Consider the following 14,634-nt stretch of genomic DNA (forward strand, 5'->3'; position numbering starts at 1 on the left):
GCAAAAGCATGACTGCGCATGAGACGACGAGGCGGGAAAGCAACGTTACAGAGTCGCTTCCAATGTGATTATTGTGGAGGAGCAGGAGGTGGTGAGGAGCGACGCTCGTCTGATGACTCCCACACACTTGCTTAAGTGGAGTCACATGCTGCTTCTTCTCTGCCCCCCGCTCGTTTACACACACACACAGCACAGTCATCTGTGAATCTCACCGCCCTGGATGCGTTAACTCTGCATGTTTTCAGTAAAAAACAACGTAATAAACGTCTTATTAAAACGATGCTGTAACTGCTGTAAATGATATGATCAAAATAAGTTTTCATGAGGAAATCAATATGAGTAGGAAAATAAAACATAATAGCGGAAAATATGAGATTAAATGTTAAAAAAAAAAAACCAACACAATTGAATCGAAGGTGACCTTGACTATAAGAAGAAAAAGAAAAGAAGAATACATTTAAAATAATTCAAAATGTAGGGAGTAAGCAATACTTCCAGCAGGGTGTTAAGAATACTATAAATATGTCGGAAAAAAATAGATTTCATAATAATTCAACATTGCAGAGCACTTATCTAACAAGTTAAACACAACCAGTCAGAGCGCTCTATTAAAACGTTTATTACGTCACAATTGTTTTTTCAACAGATTTTAGTGTATTTTCAAAAAGAAAGCACATGTCAAAAAACAAAACCTTCATAGTCTCATCGGATCAGCTCAGTATATACAAGGGTGACACCAGAATATGCTCCACATGGAAAGCTTGTCACTTTTTAAAATTGTGTCATAACTAGAGTACAGCAGTGTGAAAAACTCACACCGGGAGTAAAAATAGGGCGAGGAGGAACCTTAAACCTGATGATAAATAATGAGACATATCTGTCTGCTGAACAGTCTGGTTCAGGCCTGGATGTTTGTTTGAGAGTAAGAAGAATCGGGTCGTGGCCGGGGAGGAGTAATGATCGACAGCATGAGTGCGGATGGAACCACACAAGGTTTGGGTGAAAGCGTGGATGGTTAGCAGCAGCCCGGCTTGCTCTCTGCAGCCCTGGGCTCCTCGTCCAGCTTGATCCGATCACCGTTGCTTTCCTCGTACGGCAGCCCTTTGTCGTTGGCCAGAATGTTCTCTACCAGGAAGTGGGCCGCCTCGTCCACGTTGATGTTGTCCTAAAATAAGAAGAAGAATCATAAGCGGTAGTGAAAATCAAGTGTTCGCCAGCAAACTTCTGCTTTCACTTATTTTTAAATGCCACTCACATACAACATTGACGGCCATTAATAAACTGCTTCTCGCTGGTGACTGGGTTTTAAGAAAGGAGTCAAAATCCTGGAAAACTTCAGGCAAAGACTAGTTAATGTAACTAGAAGGAAGCATCCATGTAAGTGTTTTTGTTTTTTTCAACTCCGGGACATTTAAAGCTTACAAAACAGAACTAAAGCGAAGCAACATCACTAGGTTTGACGCTTCAAAATGCTTCCCCAATCCAAAAATAAGTCAATGAATGCAGAAATAAATACAGGAAAGAAGCTGTTTGGAATGAAGTCAGATCCAAACCCAGGTCCATAAGATGGCGCTCATGTGTCCGTTTGTGTTCAAAATAACTTGAAAAGTGATGGATGCATTTGAATGAAATTCTCAGGATATATATGAAGTGGAACAGGGAAGAAATGGTTCAGTTTCCAGAGTGATTCGGCTCACTACCCGAATCCAATGGGGGTGGACTCCAGGTCTGCGCTTTTCTGCTTTTCTATTATTTTTTAATTTATTATTTTTGTAGTTTTGGATTTTAATATTGTAACAAACCGCCCTCACCATTGCACACATGAATGACTCAACAGTGATCTCGAAGGCCTGGTGGAGTGTTGCTCTACCACAGGAAGTTGGTGACATGAATGGCTGATTTGCACATGATAAGCAACGTTAGTGAGAAGGGAAGTGTGGGAGGGTCAAACATGACTCGCACACCGCTGCCTCCTCCTGCCATCATGAGCCCATGACGCTGCTTCATGTGACAGGCTGTCAGTCCATGACAGGGCACTCAGACGATTCATTGATGAACCTTTTTGAGCTGCGGGAGGAAACCAGAGTGTCTGCATTAAACCTACACAAGTAAAGGGAGAACGCATAGATCCCAACCCAGAGTGGAAACCCTTCAAAACATTTGGTCATCTGACTATATTCTTCAGTGGAATCTTGGCTTTCGTTCCTCTGAGCATGGACTCAATAAAATCCTCCGCGGCTACTGATGCTATGGATGGCTATATTGATTTCAGATCCTTCATCGCTAAAGATGACCCGTCTGTTTTCTGTCGTGACTCGCTCAGCTTTGTAGGCTTCAGTGATGTCAGGAGAAAATTGCTACCTAACTGGGATCTGACTCACAACAGTCCAAGATGGCTGAGGTCCGCATGAGAACCAAGGAGAAACACAACATTTTGTAACTGACCTACCATCTGGCAGGTCGGGACTGCGGGAGATGACATCATCGTTTCACTTTGAGATTACAGCAAATAAAAGAAGCTTAATATTCAACCGAGCGCGGTGCAGAAAACAACAGGCACCACGCCGTCAGGGTGTCGGACTCCTTTATGACTGCATGGGGTCAGTTCACATGACACATCACGTGACCCAGCCACGGGATCTTCACCGATTTCTCTGTGTTTGGGTCCATTGTGTGACTTCTTCGAAGAACAAAAAAAAAGTCTTCACTGGCGGAAGTGATTTATCTGAGTCACTATGGAGGACCGTGACCTTTCTTTGTTTATCCTCACTCACATTTCACATCTAATGACTGTGGCATAAATACGACAACATCACTAGTCCATTTTGAACCAGTGTTTTACTGTTGAAGCTCACACGTGGTCTCTTTAAATAGAAACCTGCGTCACATGACTTGGATCAGACCTGGGCAAAGTGCAGCCCAGGGGCCATACGTGGCCCTTTGCCTGAACTTATCTGGCCCTCATGAGGTCAGAGTGAAACTGACTACACTCCAAGTGTTTTGTATTTTTTGTGTCCAGTTTTCACAGATTAATTCATCATTAAATGGCATTTAAAGTCATATCAATTCATGTAGAATATAAAGAAGTATATTAATATGATAGTTTCTATATCATTTTATTTTGCTATAATATTGATCTGTGATTTTTCCCCATCACTATTATTGGTTCCAAAATCATGAGCAAAACATGTAACTCATATACTATCATTATGATTATTATTATTTGTTAAGGGATTAACTTTGACAAATCAACAACAAATAAACAACAAAATTTGAATATATTTGCAATTTTGGTGTAATAAATTAAACATTTATCAACACAAAAATACTAAATCCACCGTTTGAACGTCCGATATTGTGATTAAAAGCTAATATAATGACCTATTTAAAAGCAAATACGGACCATAAAAGTACACAAGCAGCTCTGTTTTTACACAAGAACCGTCATGCAAAACAGTCCGACCTAAAACCCCGTCCGTGATGAGGCAAGAATGGCCGACCCGCTTTTTCGGACGAACGTTCTGGGAGTTTCACAAACTCATACAAAGGTTTGCCAAGGAAATTTCTGCTTGTACTTTACTTGACTTCACACATGATACTCCGCTGCATTGTTAAGTGTGGCACCGTCTCAAAGTGCTCTTGGAGTATTCAGCTGCAGGCTGAGAGATGCTGTACTTGTGAGCTGGGTCTCTTGGGCTGCCGGGGGATTCTATTCGTGTTCTGAGCAGCGGACTCACAAGCAGTGCCGATTAGATGACTGAACACTGGTGTTGCCTTGCCAAACTTTTACATCGATCTGTTGCCCAATTCAGAGCATATAACAACAGTTGTATAACAGTAAAATCCATGGTGCTAGCAAGTGATCATCTGGCAGCTGATAACCAGCTGATAACTTGGGAACATAAAAACTTGTAAAGGAAAGGAAAGCTTACAGAATCGATGGTTGCAGAGCATTATATATACATATACTGGTAACATTCCCCACCTTGGCAGAGGTCTCGAACCAGCCCAGAAATCCTGTCTCTTTGCAGAAATTGTCCATGAGCGCAGTGTTGTTGGAGCCGTCCTTCTTCTGGTCGCACTTGTTGGCCAGCAGCACCGAGGGGATGGGGTTGCCGTTGGCCAGCTTCACCTTACTGTCCAGATCGTGCTTCCACTTGGACACGGCTTCAAACGTGGAGCCTCTGGTCACGTCGAACACCACGAAGGCGCCGACGGCCTCTTTGTAGTAAACCCGGGTCATGTTCCCGAACCGCTCCTGACCTTCAGGGGAGAGTGAGAAAGCACGTTTAGATTTAGCTGGAGAAAAGCTTCCACTTACACAAGGACAGAACTATTTTTAAGGTATATGGAGTAAATAACTTTTTTCTTCCTTTTTCACTCGGTGTTTTTTCAGTAAAATTTGGTCACTTCATTTCCCCATTTCCCACTCATCTTCTTCATCTTTCAGCGTTTCCCATCAGGGTTGCCACAGCAACCCATCTTTCAAATCCTCCTTCAAAAACTGAAATTTTTGGTTCCTTTTTCTTGTCTTTTCAACTCAGCTGCATTCATTTATTGAGTGTGAATCAGTACAGATAGCATTTTAACAACCTTGAAAAGCCTGTTTGTCAATAATCATTGGGTCAGTAGACCCACAAAATAGTGCTGGCCCTGGCCTTACATTGACGCAACAGTACACTTTCAAGATGTCCAACTTTCATTTTCACATTCTAAGAGTCACCTCATAACTAGTATGCACAGGCCTGCGGGGTGAAACAGCTGTGTACATGTTGAACCCAGTGGTCGCTTGCTAGCGTTCTGGACCCGTGACTCAGACATGCAGTATTCACCAGGTCAGACACTTTCACTAGGCTCATCTTTCTGGGGATATAAATGCTTCATGTGTGGTAAAAGTTGTTTTCAAAGCATTAGTTTCAAGTGTCATTTAATAATAATAATATTAATAATAATAATAAAACACGTACAAACAAAAACAACAAAAAAACAAGCATTAGTTAATGTGCAAAAGAACAAAATGGATGAGTAATTTCCATTTTTTAAGTTGTAAGAACTTGATAAGGACCTGTAAACACTGTTTTTGTCTTTATGTGAAAACCCCTCAGCTGTGGATGTTGTTTACATCCATGTTCATGATATATTTAATGAACCATCGATGCACAAAGGATTCTAAAATATAAAGTCAAGGTCAAGAATGAAGTACATTGAATTAAAAATACAAAACAAAAGTTACAATTCGATGATGGTAAATCACCGTTACAGCAGCCAAACTAATGGGAAACAAGAACAGAAACAATAGTACAACTGAATTTGAAATGGAGGGGAATAGCTACGAAGCTTAAATATTTGGCTACACTGCTAACACTGGCACACAGTGGCACAGCTGCCGTGGAGACGGAACAGAAAATGAGTCAGAGGCCTCATTGAGGAACTGTCCGAATTTCACTTCTGCTCCCTTCCTTTCACTGTAGGTACTTACACAAGGGTGCGCTGCGCTGGTGGGGCGTGACGCAGTGCGGGTGTCAGTGAGCCGGTGAATCCACCGTGGAGCCCACGGGCCTGACGGTAATTGCTCATAATTGAGAGTCTAATTTTAGAGGACGTCACCTCAGGTGAATCCGCCAGAGACTCGACACAGTGGAATAAAGAGCTGGTAGACTGAAATAATCTTCAATTTCCATCTCATACATCAAATGCAGTGTGGACGCAGTAATTGGCTGTGGAGGCACTGGTCATGTCAGGAAGTGACAGACGGCGAAATACGTGATGAGAGAAGTGCTTAACAGAGATCTCGATAGCCTCTCGTACGTCTAGGAAGGATGATGCCAAACTCCTTTGGCTGACTATTAAACTTGGTGATGGAGGAGGAGAAGAAACTAATTAGATTTGAGGGAAAATTAGAGTGCTAATCCTCACTTTTAATGTAAATTCTTCATGAGCGGCAATCTCTCCAGTTGCACTGGCTTTACAGCACAGTAATAAATGATATGAGTATATGACTAAAGCAGACATCGCAAAGACATGAATGAACATTCCGCGTTGCTTTGAACGTCGTAATGGCAACTAATGGCTGAAGAATGAACGCTGGCACTTTCTCTCCATCAGCACTGCTGCTCACAACAAACACTGAAAAGTGCTTTAATAAATGGGTGCTGCAGATAAAGTTAGTAATATGGAACAGCGGCAGTTAAGAAATAACATTAAGCAAGCATGTAAAAATGTATTAAATGTACAAAAATGATACTAAAGAGAGAACAATTTCTGAACATCCACTGCCTCATTTTTTAAAGCGTTTTATGTGGGCTGTTTCTTGTGTATCTTTAATGTTTTTGGTATGTGACATGTTGAATTTCCCCACTGTCGGACTATTGATGGACATCTAATCTAATGTAGTGGGGAGTGAAGGAAACGCCCACTGTTTTGAACCCCAGAGAAATGGTGGGAATGAGGGGACACCCCAGATGGGCAAGAGGCAAGGAACAACCTGATTAGGCACTAGCTAGTGGTCCCCCTCGAAGGTGAAGGGCACACCTTGTGGTATGCTCCAGTAGCACTAGGATTGGGATTTCCCAGTTACAAGCTGGACATTTTGACAGGAACCATTCCTTGGGGTCGGATTTTGAAGTTGGGAGGGAATCCTCGGCACAACCGTCTGTGCCCTTGTATTTACTCCAGTGGGTTTTCTAGTTGCGAAACGCCACCCCCAGCTCCAACTTCCAAGGTAAACACAATAGTCTGACCGAAGGTGGGGAACACCACGGCCATAAAATCAATGACACCGTGCACAAGCAGGAATTGGGGGACTCCCTGGACAGACAGGAGGCAGGGAGTCACTGGTGGTGGAAGGAGCACCTGGTAAGTTTTGGGTTCAGGGCACAGTCACTGTGTGGGGAAGCAAGGGGATGTTCTGGACAGGTCATTGTCCTCAAACTGACGTTCACATTCTAGTGGGGGTTCCCATTTTGACAGATTGGAAATCCCCCCCTTCAAGGTTACTTACCCATCTGGGTCTCGACATTTGTCCTGGGTAAGGGCTCAGCACAAGGTTAGATGAGATTATGCCCACTTATCGAATAATCACACAGGAAGAGGAAATGACATCACACCCAGTATGCCCTGTAAAACCATTCCTGACTGGTTAAAGGCTACAAAAACCCTCCAAAGGGGAGTCACATCGAGACAAAAACACCCAAGCCGTGGACAGTCCCTCTCGGACAGGTTGCCAGTCCATCGCGTAGAAGATTCAAAGGAAGATCTGAGCCATAACTAAAGCCCAAAACCTGCTTCGAACTGCCTTCACTCTGTCTGTCGCTTTCACATAAATGTTTGACCCGTTTTTTCGCATGACGCATATATTTGTTTATCATTTTATCAAAGAAAGAAACAGAGTCAGCGTTTGCTTTCCCACCCTCCACTAGCAAATACATTAAAAAGGTCTCGAGAGAACAAGATTTAAAAATAAATAATGAATGACTGCGAAGGCTGCCTCCGCAGGTCAATACAGAGAGAGTCACATCGAGTGGTGTCTCAAGAGAAACCTGGGCGGTCGGAGAAGACTCATATTGAGTGTTTGGTTCGATCAACCAGTGATGTGGTCCCTGGAGCACGCAGGCACACGCAAACTCAGTACTGTATTGATACAGCTCCAGGCAGAAGCACATAAACATTAAATGACAACAAATCCCTCGACACTTGACCTTTAGCGGTACCCAGGTAACTGCTGATGCTTCGCTCCAGTCGGGTGAAAAAAAAAAAGGATTCCACTACAAGCTACATGCGCTCATGATGAACCACATAAATACTGAACCTAAAGATACCCAAAAAAGGACAGTAAAGTCGAATCTCCCCGCCTGAGAAACAGCCGCTCATGAAGAAGAGCTAAGCTGGCAGTGATGCATGACATTCCCAGCAGTTACACGAGTCAAGCTACAGATGAAACCCAAACCGCTTAGCTCCCGTCCCTGTTTACTGTGTGAAATACAGACCCAACGTCTCATCATTATCCACAGCCTTGGCAACCCTACTTTCCTCCACGGCCGTACGTATTCTGTAGGCGGGTTACCATGGAAACTGTCCAAGCCAGACACGGCAGAGGCAACAGCAGCAGTCTCTGTCTGTTGTTGGGAGGCAAGTTTGTCCGCCCAACAGCAGCCGAACAGCGGAGACAACACGGTCATTAAGGTGGCCGTCAGCACGTGCTCCTGCTGAGGTTGTGTGCAGCACATGACTGGGACATTCACATTCCACTGAGCAGCATGTGAGGAGTGACTTACTTAGAGCCATCAGAACTCTAACCTTTATACTGCAATACCCGGTTTAGCTTCAGCAGAAACGGTAATGGGCTTAGCCTTAATAGCAGTGTTTGCGCATTCCAGCGTATTGTTTGGCGCTTTATTTTAGGATTTAAATAAACCTACACAATACCGGGGCGAAACATATTTGAGATAAAATGCTGATCGTACTGAATAAAAGCCTTTTGCACAATACAGGTGAAGCTGGTTTAAGAGCTTCAGGTTGCCAAAATGCTGGAGGTGGTTAATAGAAAGCAGTTTTTAGAATAACACTGGAGCTATGTTCCATCAAGGATCAGTGTCAGAGTTACAACAAAAAAAAGGAATAAAAAGAAGCACACCAATGCACATTGACAGGAACTAACTAATGTGGATGTCACCCTTCGGTTCCTGTTGCCTGCCAGACCAGTTTGTTTTAATCCTGATGACCTTTTCAACACTTTCACAATGCAGCACACAACAGGACTCACAATACTGAATTGTGACTAGTTCTATGGCATTCAACTTATCACAAATATGACTCATAGACTTTATCTCTAAACCCTGGTTTCCACCTACACGTAAGCATTGGAACGACACGGCCGATTTGTATCAGTTCTAACCTGTGAGAGTGTTTCCGTTTGGGACGCTCCATGACCACTTGGATCAATCTGCAGTGGATCACATCGACGGGACGTTAGTCACTGAAAAGAAAAGTGGATCTGCAAGTATCACGTAACGTTGCCAGTTCCCGTGTGAACTGGGGAAGTCGCGTTGCAGTGCACCTGGTGTGGCACGGTGCCAGACGCAGTGCCGAGACATCGTGGTAGTGTGGTGCTTTACGAGAAAATGAGGGGTTGCATGCATAATGATGCCAACAATGGCTGTGAAATAGCGGAATAGCTGGTTTCTGGCTCATATTCTCCATTACGGCTCCGCTTGGGATCATCGGGAAAATTAGCGGGTGAACACAGAATGAGCGGTCACACCAACTGAGGGTGACCCAGGTTGACTGGATGGGTCACACAAAAACTCAAAACCAGGTGAGATTTCTCAGCAGAGGGACGTCCGTCCGACAAACTGACTTTGGATGAACAGACTAAAATGGATGGATGGGCAACTAATGATTAAAATGTCTGTCAAGTTAACCAAAATATCTTCCACATTTTTCAACATTTTACTTCTCACAGACCAAATAAAGAGTCATAAATCGGGGTGCAGTGCTTCTGAATATTGGCTTGGTTGAGGTGGAGGAGGCTGAGTCTGGTGGGATGGAAGGCACAGAAAGATGCGTACGGATTTCAATAAAAAGTAAGAATGTATGAATAGAAATCTTAAACTGGACTCAGGATAAAAGACTCCTCTGTTCAAAGACCCACAAAATATTCCTAGTTATACCGTGATAATTGCGAAACAGACAGGTGCTAACTTGTCAACCCTTTAGTCAATGATAAGTGGGCCGATGTCTGCGTTCCAGATGAGCGTTGAGAGGACAGTCATTTTTCCTGAATTTTCTGCCTAATTAAATGGCTTAACTGCTGATCTTAATGACTTTGCAGTTATACCTCCAGCTTTCACTCCCACGTCTTGTTACTTATTTTATCTTCTGCGTGTCCTTGGGCGCGGGCCGTGGTGTGGGTGTGAATAATGAGCTTTACTATGTGTGACACGTCCAACGTTCTGCTCAGTACATGTGAGTTCCATGTTCCCTCACTCCTCTGTGTTTGTGTGCGTCACCGCTTTATTTACTCTCACAGATCCGGCGGATGGAGCGGCGTCCGGCTGTGACAAGCAGACGGCTCTGCCTGCCGCTCAGTCGCAGATGCCCCGGCTCACTGCGATGCCAGGGAGCCCGCATTGTCGCTCAGACGCCTGTCACAGTCTGCCCTCTTCCTGTCACAGCTCGGAGCCATGGATTATAAACAGCAGCCTCTGAACCGGCCGCACTGAGCTGTCTGGTCGGATGAGGATGCGTTGATTGAGAAAAGGGGGGAGGACTGCGTTAGCACGTCAAGGAGCAATAATGATAGAGCATCAGGGGAAAAGGCTGGTGTCTAACTTTAGCAGTTAAGCAGCGACCACACGCCGCAAGTGTCACCGGATGTTGTCATCACCTCTTCTGACCATATGGGCCGAGAATAAATGGCTTGATTCTATTTTGACAATAAGTCATGTGAGATACTCCAAAGAGTCTCTGTGTCTACTTCACCTCTTCAATTGCTTCAGCTGATCCGAGGTCTGGTCGTGGGGGCAGCAGTCTGAGGTCAAGACCCCTGCAGCTCCTCTGGGAGAACACAGAGGAGACATACTCTCTCGAGCGTGTCCTGGGTCTGACCCGGTGCCTTCTTCCAGCTCGCCCCAACCAGAGGACCTCACAAGGTTGGCATCATGGCAAGAGTCACCTCAACTCTTGATGCTATTTTCCCACTTGGTTCTACAATATACAGAAGGCGTCTTCATCCTATTGCTCCAGAATTGCATTCTCCAATCGGTCATGTCGACGGTACGGAAACTTTAGACCCGCCCCCAACAGGAGAACCTACTTTTGTCACGTCTTGTGACAGACGACGGAAATTTGCTTTAGTTTCTGCAAGTTGTGTGACAAGTGTGTCTAAATCCCTTTTGGTGTGACCATAGCTTAAGGGAGAGTCCTGACCCCCTCTGGTGGAAACCCATTTGGGCAGCTTGTATACGTTATATATGTTCCGTCACTGCCGTGTGATAGTGGAAATAAATTAGAAACTTTTTAGGATGAGACTAATCTCTGTGATTTGTACTAAATGTGAAGTTATCAGGCACCAACATAAACAAAAAACACATTTCTTTCATGATATCATGACTTCCTTCTGGCAACAGCTTGAACATCAAGACTGTAGGGGGAAATTCGGCCCAACAAGCCTGAGTGAGGCATAGATTTCAAAGATCTTAAATGGTCCCCACTGCAGTTTCCCACAAGAAACAAATTCACACTGTGGTCCAAATTTGGTCCTCTGGCCTTTGTGTTGTGGTTTAGGAAATTATTCACCAAAAAGTATGACCATGGATGAGTTGCTTGAATGAAAGAAAGTAGAAACTCGTGTAGCATCATGTGAACCAGTGACTCAAAACTCGCAAGCAGAACTCGCGTCACACTCCTTGAACGTGGAAATGGATTTGCATTCTCATAATTAGAAAAACCTGAGGAACACATTTCAAGAAGAGTCACATGAAACAGGCAGCATATAGCATGAAGTACACAAAATACAACACGTTTCCTGATATTTAATAAGAGGTTACAAACATTGAGCCACAGAACGTTTCGTACATTTACCTCTGATGACAGTATATATTAAATTAACACTATTTTTGTTGAGATTAATTTTAGAATGATCCATTAGCATCTGCTGAAGCTCACTATCTGACCAGACTCATTCACTAAAATCCACATTGCTTTCCATGATGTCATACCAGGAGCGTCAAAATGAGGAAATAAAAGTGGAAATACGCAAGTGAAATCTCTTTCTCCAATGAACTCAAGCTTGAGGAGAGAGGAGGGCCATCATTTAGACTTCCACATTTATTTCTCTTCATTTCTCTATATTTATTTGCATCTTAAGTAATTCCAGTTTTATTCCCATTAATATTTCCTTATTAATTTCTTTATTTTGATTTTTAATATTCTTGATATTCCACAATCTGCAGCTTTAAATGATAAATTAATTAAATTAATAAATTATTTTTTAAATGCTTTAAAGCAGACACACTATCAATAAATTATATTAATGCTAAATTAATGACAGTAATAACAAGTGAGCGACCCCCAAAATCATGTTAACAGACTGAATCACATTTTTTTCACAGTTTTTACAAAATGGAAATAAGTTACATTTATTTATGTTAAATCCCTTAATATTATAAGATATTTTATTTATAATAAAAATAAAAATAAAACCCCTGGCCCTAACCCTAAAGTTACAAAAAAAAAAACGCACTAAAATTTTTCAAAAGCTCACATTTTTGTCCTTACAAACAATAGAAGACGGTGTATTGTACTGATTTATTCAATGTTCACATGTCTGTCTGGGAGCCATCTGTGGGCCTTATTAGATTCAAAGGGCCCCACAGCATGTCAACCAGAGAATACAAATACTAAAAGACTATTATTCACAACATATAAAAATGTAAGAAATCACTCCATGTTTCCCAAAACCTGTCCCGCCCCTCACTGTCTCTCTGGTGTGCAGCTTCTTTTCGCACTTCCTCTCACCTCACTCCCCTCAAGCATGTCACTCTCCTCCTGCCGCACTCACTGTGATATGTTTGCGCCTGAGAGATGACAAACACTGCGAGTTTGAGCTCGGCTACATGTGGGATTTCTCATGTTTACATGCCTCTGATTTCTTGCTTACTCAAGCTGCTGGAATTCACCAGCTCCAGAGTGTGTGCCAAGTCTGCGAGCCTCGCCAAACCAGCCGCTCTCCGACACGGCTCCCGTGTTCATGAGCAGAGAGGGCTATTGTCACACGTGCAGCGAGGTTTGAAAACGCCGTAGAGAAACCCACCGAGGGACCGAGACAGTGAATGAAATAAAGCGGCCATTGAAGAGCTGCGGCACTGATTCGGTAATAACAACGTGACCTACATTCCACTGACAATTACAAGCAGCCGTGATCATAAACTGGAAAAGCCAATGAGCAGACACGAAGAACCAGTCTTCTCTGCAGCACATTCCCTCATGGAAATCCCCAACTTCATTGAATAAATACACAGCAGAAGACAACACAGGTTTGTCACACACATTGACAGAATTAATAGAAGCAGCAGAAGATTCCAAGGCAGTAAAAACAGTGGAAAGCTGAATGACTCTTCATGTTTGTAGGAAAACAACCTCAACATCTATAACCCAGAGAAAATAAGCAGTTTTTTTAGGCGCATTGGGAATCCTGAAAGTCACATTGTTCCTAACAAGAGTCACATGATGATGACTTATTCATTCAAGAGCTGAGGCCAGGAAACCTCCTAGTTTCACTTAATAACTTGCATTTGCGGGACTTTCCATTCAAGAATCTCGTTTTTCTGTATCTGCCGTGATAAAAGCAAAGGTCCGACAAGAGGAAAGCAACTTAGCCAGCATTTCTGAGCGGCGGTGACACTGTAAATATCCATTTTTTTTGCCCGCATAACCTCATTTTTCTTCTCTAAATACTGCTATAATTGCTGCTGTGTGTTTGTTGGTATTAAAAGTGAATAAATGGCAGCTACCTGCGCTGAGCTGGATCAACACACGCTGGAGCAAAACATCTGACTCATAAGTCGATTAAGGAAAGTTCTGAGCAAAAACAGGACTGGGATTTTCACACTATCCCACCTGCAAAAAAAAAAAAAATGCAGCATCATAATAACGATTATATATGAAAGAGGGTGACAAAATATGATGAAAGTAGCAATAAACAATATAATACGACTTAAATTATACATACAATCTTCACTAAAAGGTCTTGAATATCAGTCAATAAGCGTAGTTCCTACATAAGCATTAAATATCTGGGACTAGATGTAATAAATGTATGGGCCAAATAAAAATAATAAAAACTGGAAAAAAATAAAAGGTAGATTGAAGAGTTAATACAGTTGTAGGACAGGACAGGAAAACCATACTTCCCTCTAAATAAATTACTACAAATGTAAATAGAAATCGAACAGCAGATCTGTAATAACACAGGAATAAAAACTTTTAGTTTACCTTGGTTCCAACTATTAAGAGGGTGGTATCACCACACTACTATCACACATGTTTGGGGGTGAAAACAGCTTTTACTGTCGACCCCCACAGCAGGCCACCCTCAATACACATCAGCAGTGGAGTCTGGAGCAAGAGGTGGGGGACACCCTGGACTCACCAGCCACAACCCGAGGTCTCCCAAAACACAGACTCTGAACTTTAAAACTATGAAACTGAAAGAGCCCAACCGCGGCCCATGAGTCACATGTTTCACCAGGCGACTTTTCCTCACCTGCGATGTCCCACAGCTGGAGCCGGACCAGGGTCTTGCTGTCCCAGTTGATGACTTTGAGCGCGAAGTCCACGCCGATGGTGGCGCGGTAGTGCTGCGAGAAGAGCTGGTGCACGTAGCGCTTGATGATGCTGGTCTTCCCGACGCCCAGCTCCCCGATGACCAGGACCTTGAACAGGTGCTCCCTGCACTCGGACACCGAGCCCCCGGCCATGATCGCACTCACACACCCGGAGCTTCAGACTGGCTGGCGCATGTATGTGCTTCCCACACCAGGGGATCCGGAGGACTGGGCTGGTCAGGAGACTTCGGCTCACTCCAGATACCAACTAACTACATTAGTCACACACTTTTAAACTCTCCTCCTCCAT

General features: G+C 43.4%; 1 protein-coding gene across 1 annotated transcript; it reads right to left on the reverse strand.

Moving 5' to 3' along the window:
* Positions 1-609: 609 nt before the first annotated feature.
* On the reverse strand, positions 610-14,634 carry rab32a (RAB32a, member RAS oncogene family). Its single transcript, XM_053880193.1, has 3 exons — positions 14,264-14,634; positions 3,986-4,263; positions 610-1,165 (listed from the first exon to the last, which is right to left on the reverse strand). Exons 1-3 carry the CDS (start codon positions 14,475-14,477, stop codon positions 1,016-1,018), a joined length of 642 nt encoding a protein of 213 aa, XP_053736168.1. The 5' UTR covers positions 14,478-14,634; the 3' UTR covers positions 610-1,015.

The sequence above is a fragment of the Synchiropus splendidus genome, chromosome 12 (genome assembly GCF_027744825.2).
Source record: "Synchiropus splendidus isolate RoL2022-P1 chromosome 12, RoL_Sspl_1.0, whole genome shotgun sequence".
NCBI lineage: Eukaryota > Metazoa > Chordata > Actinopteri > Syngnathiformes > Callionymidae > Synchiropus > Synchiropus splendidus.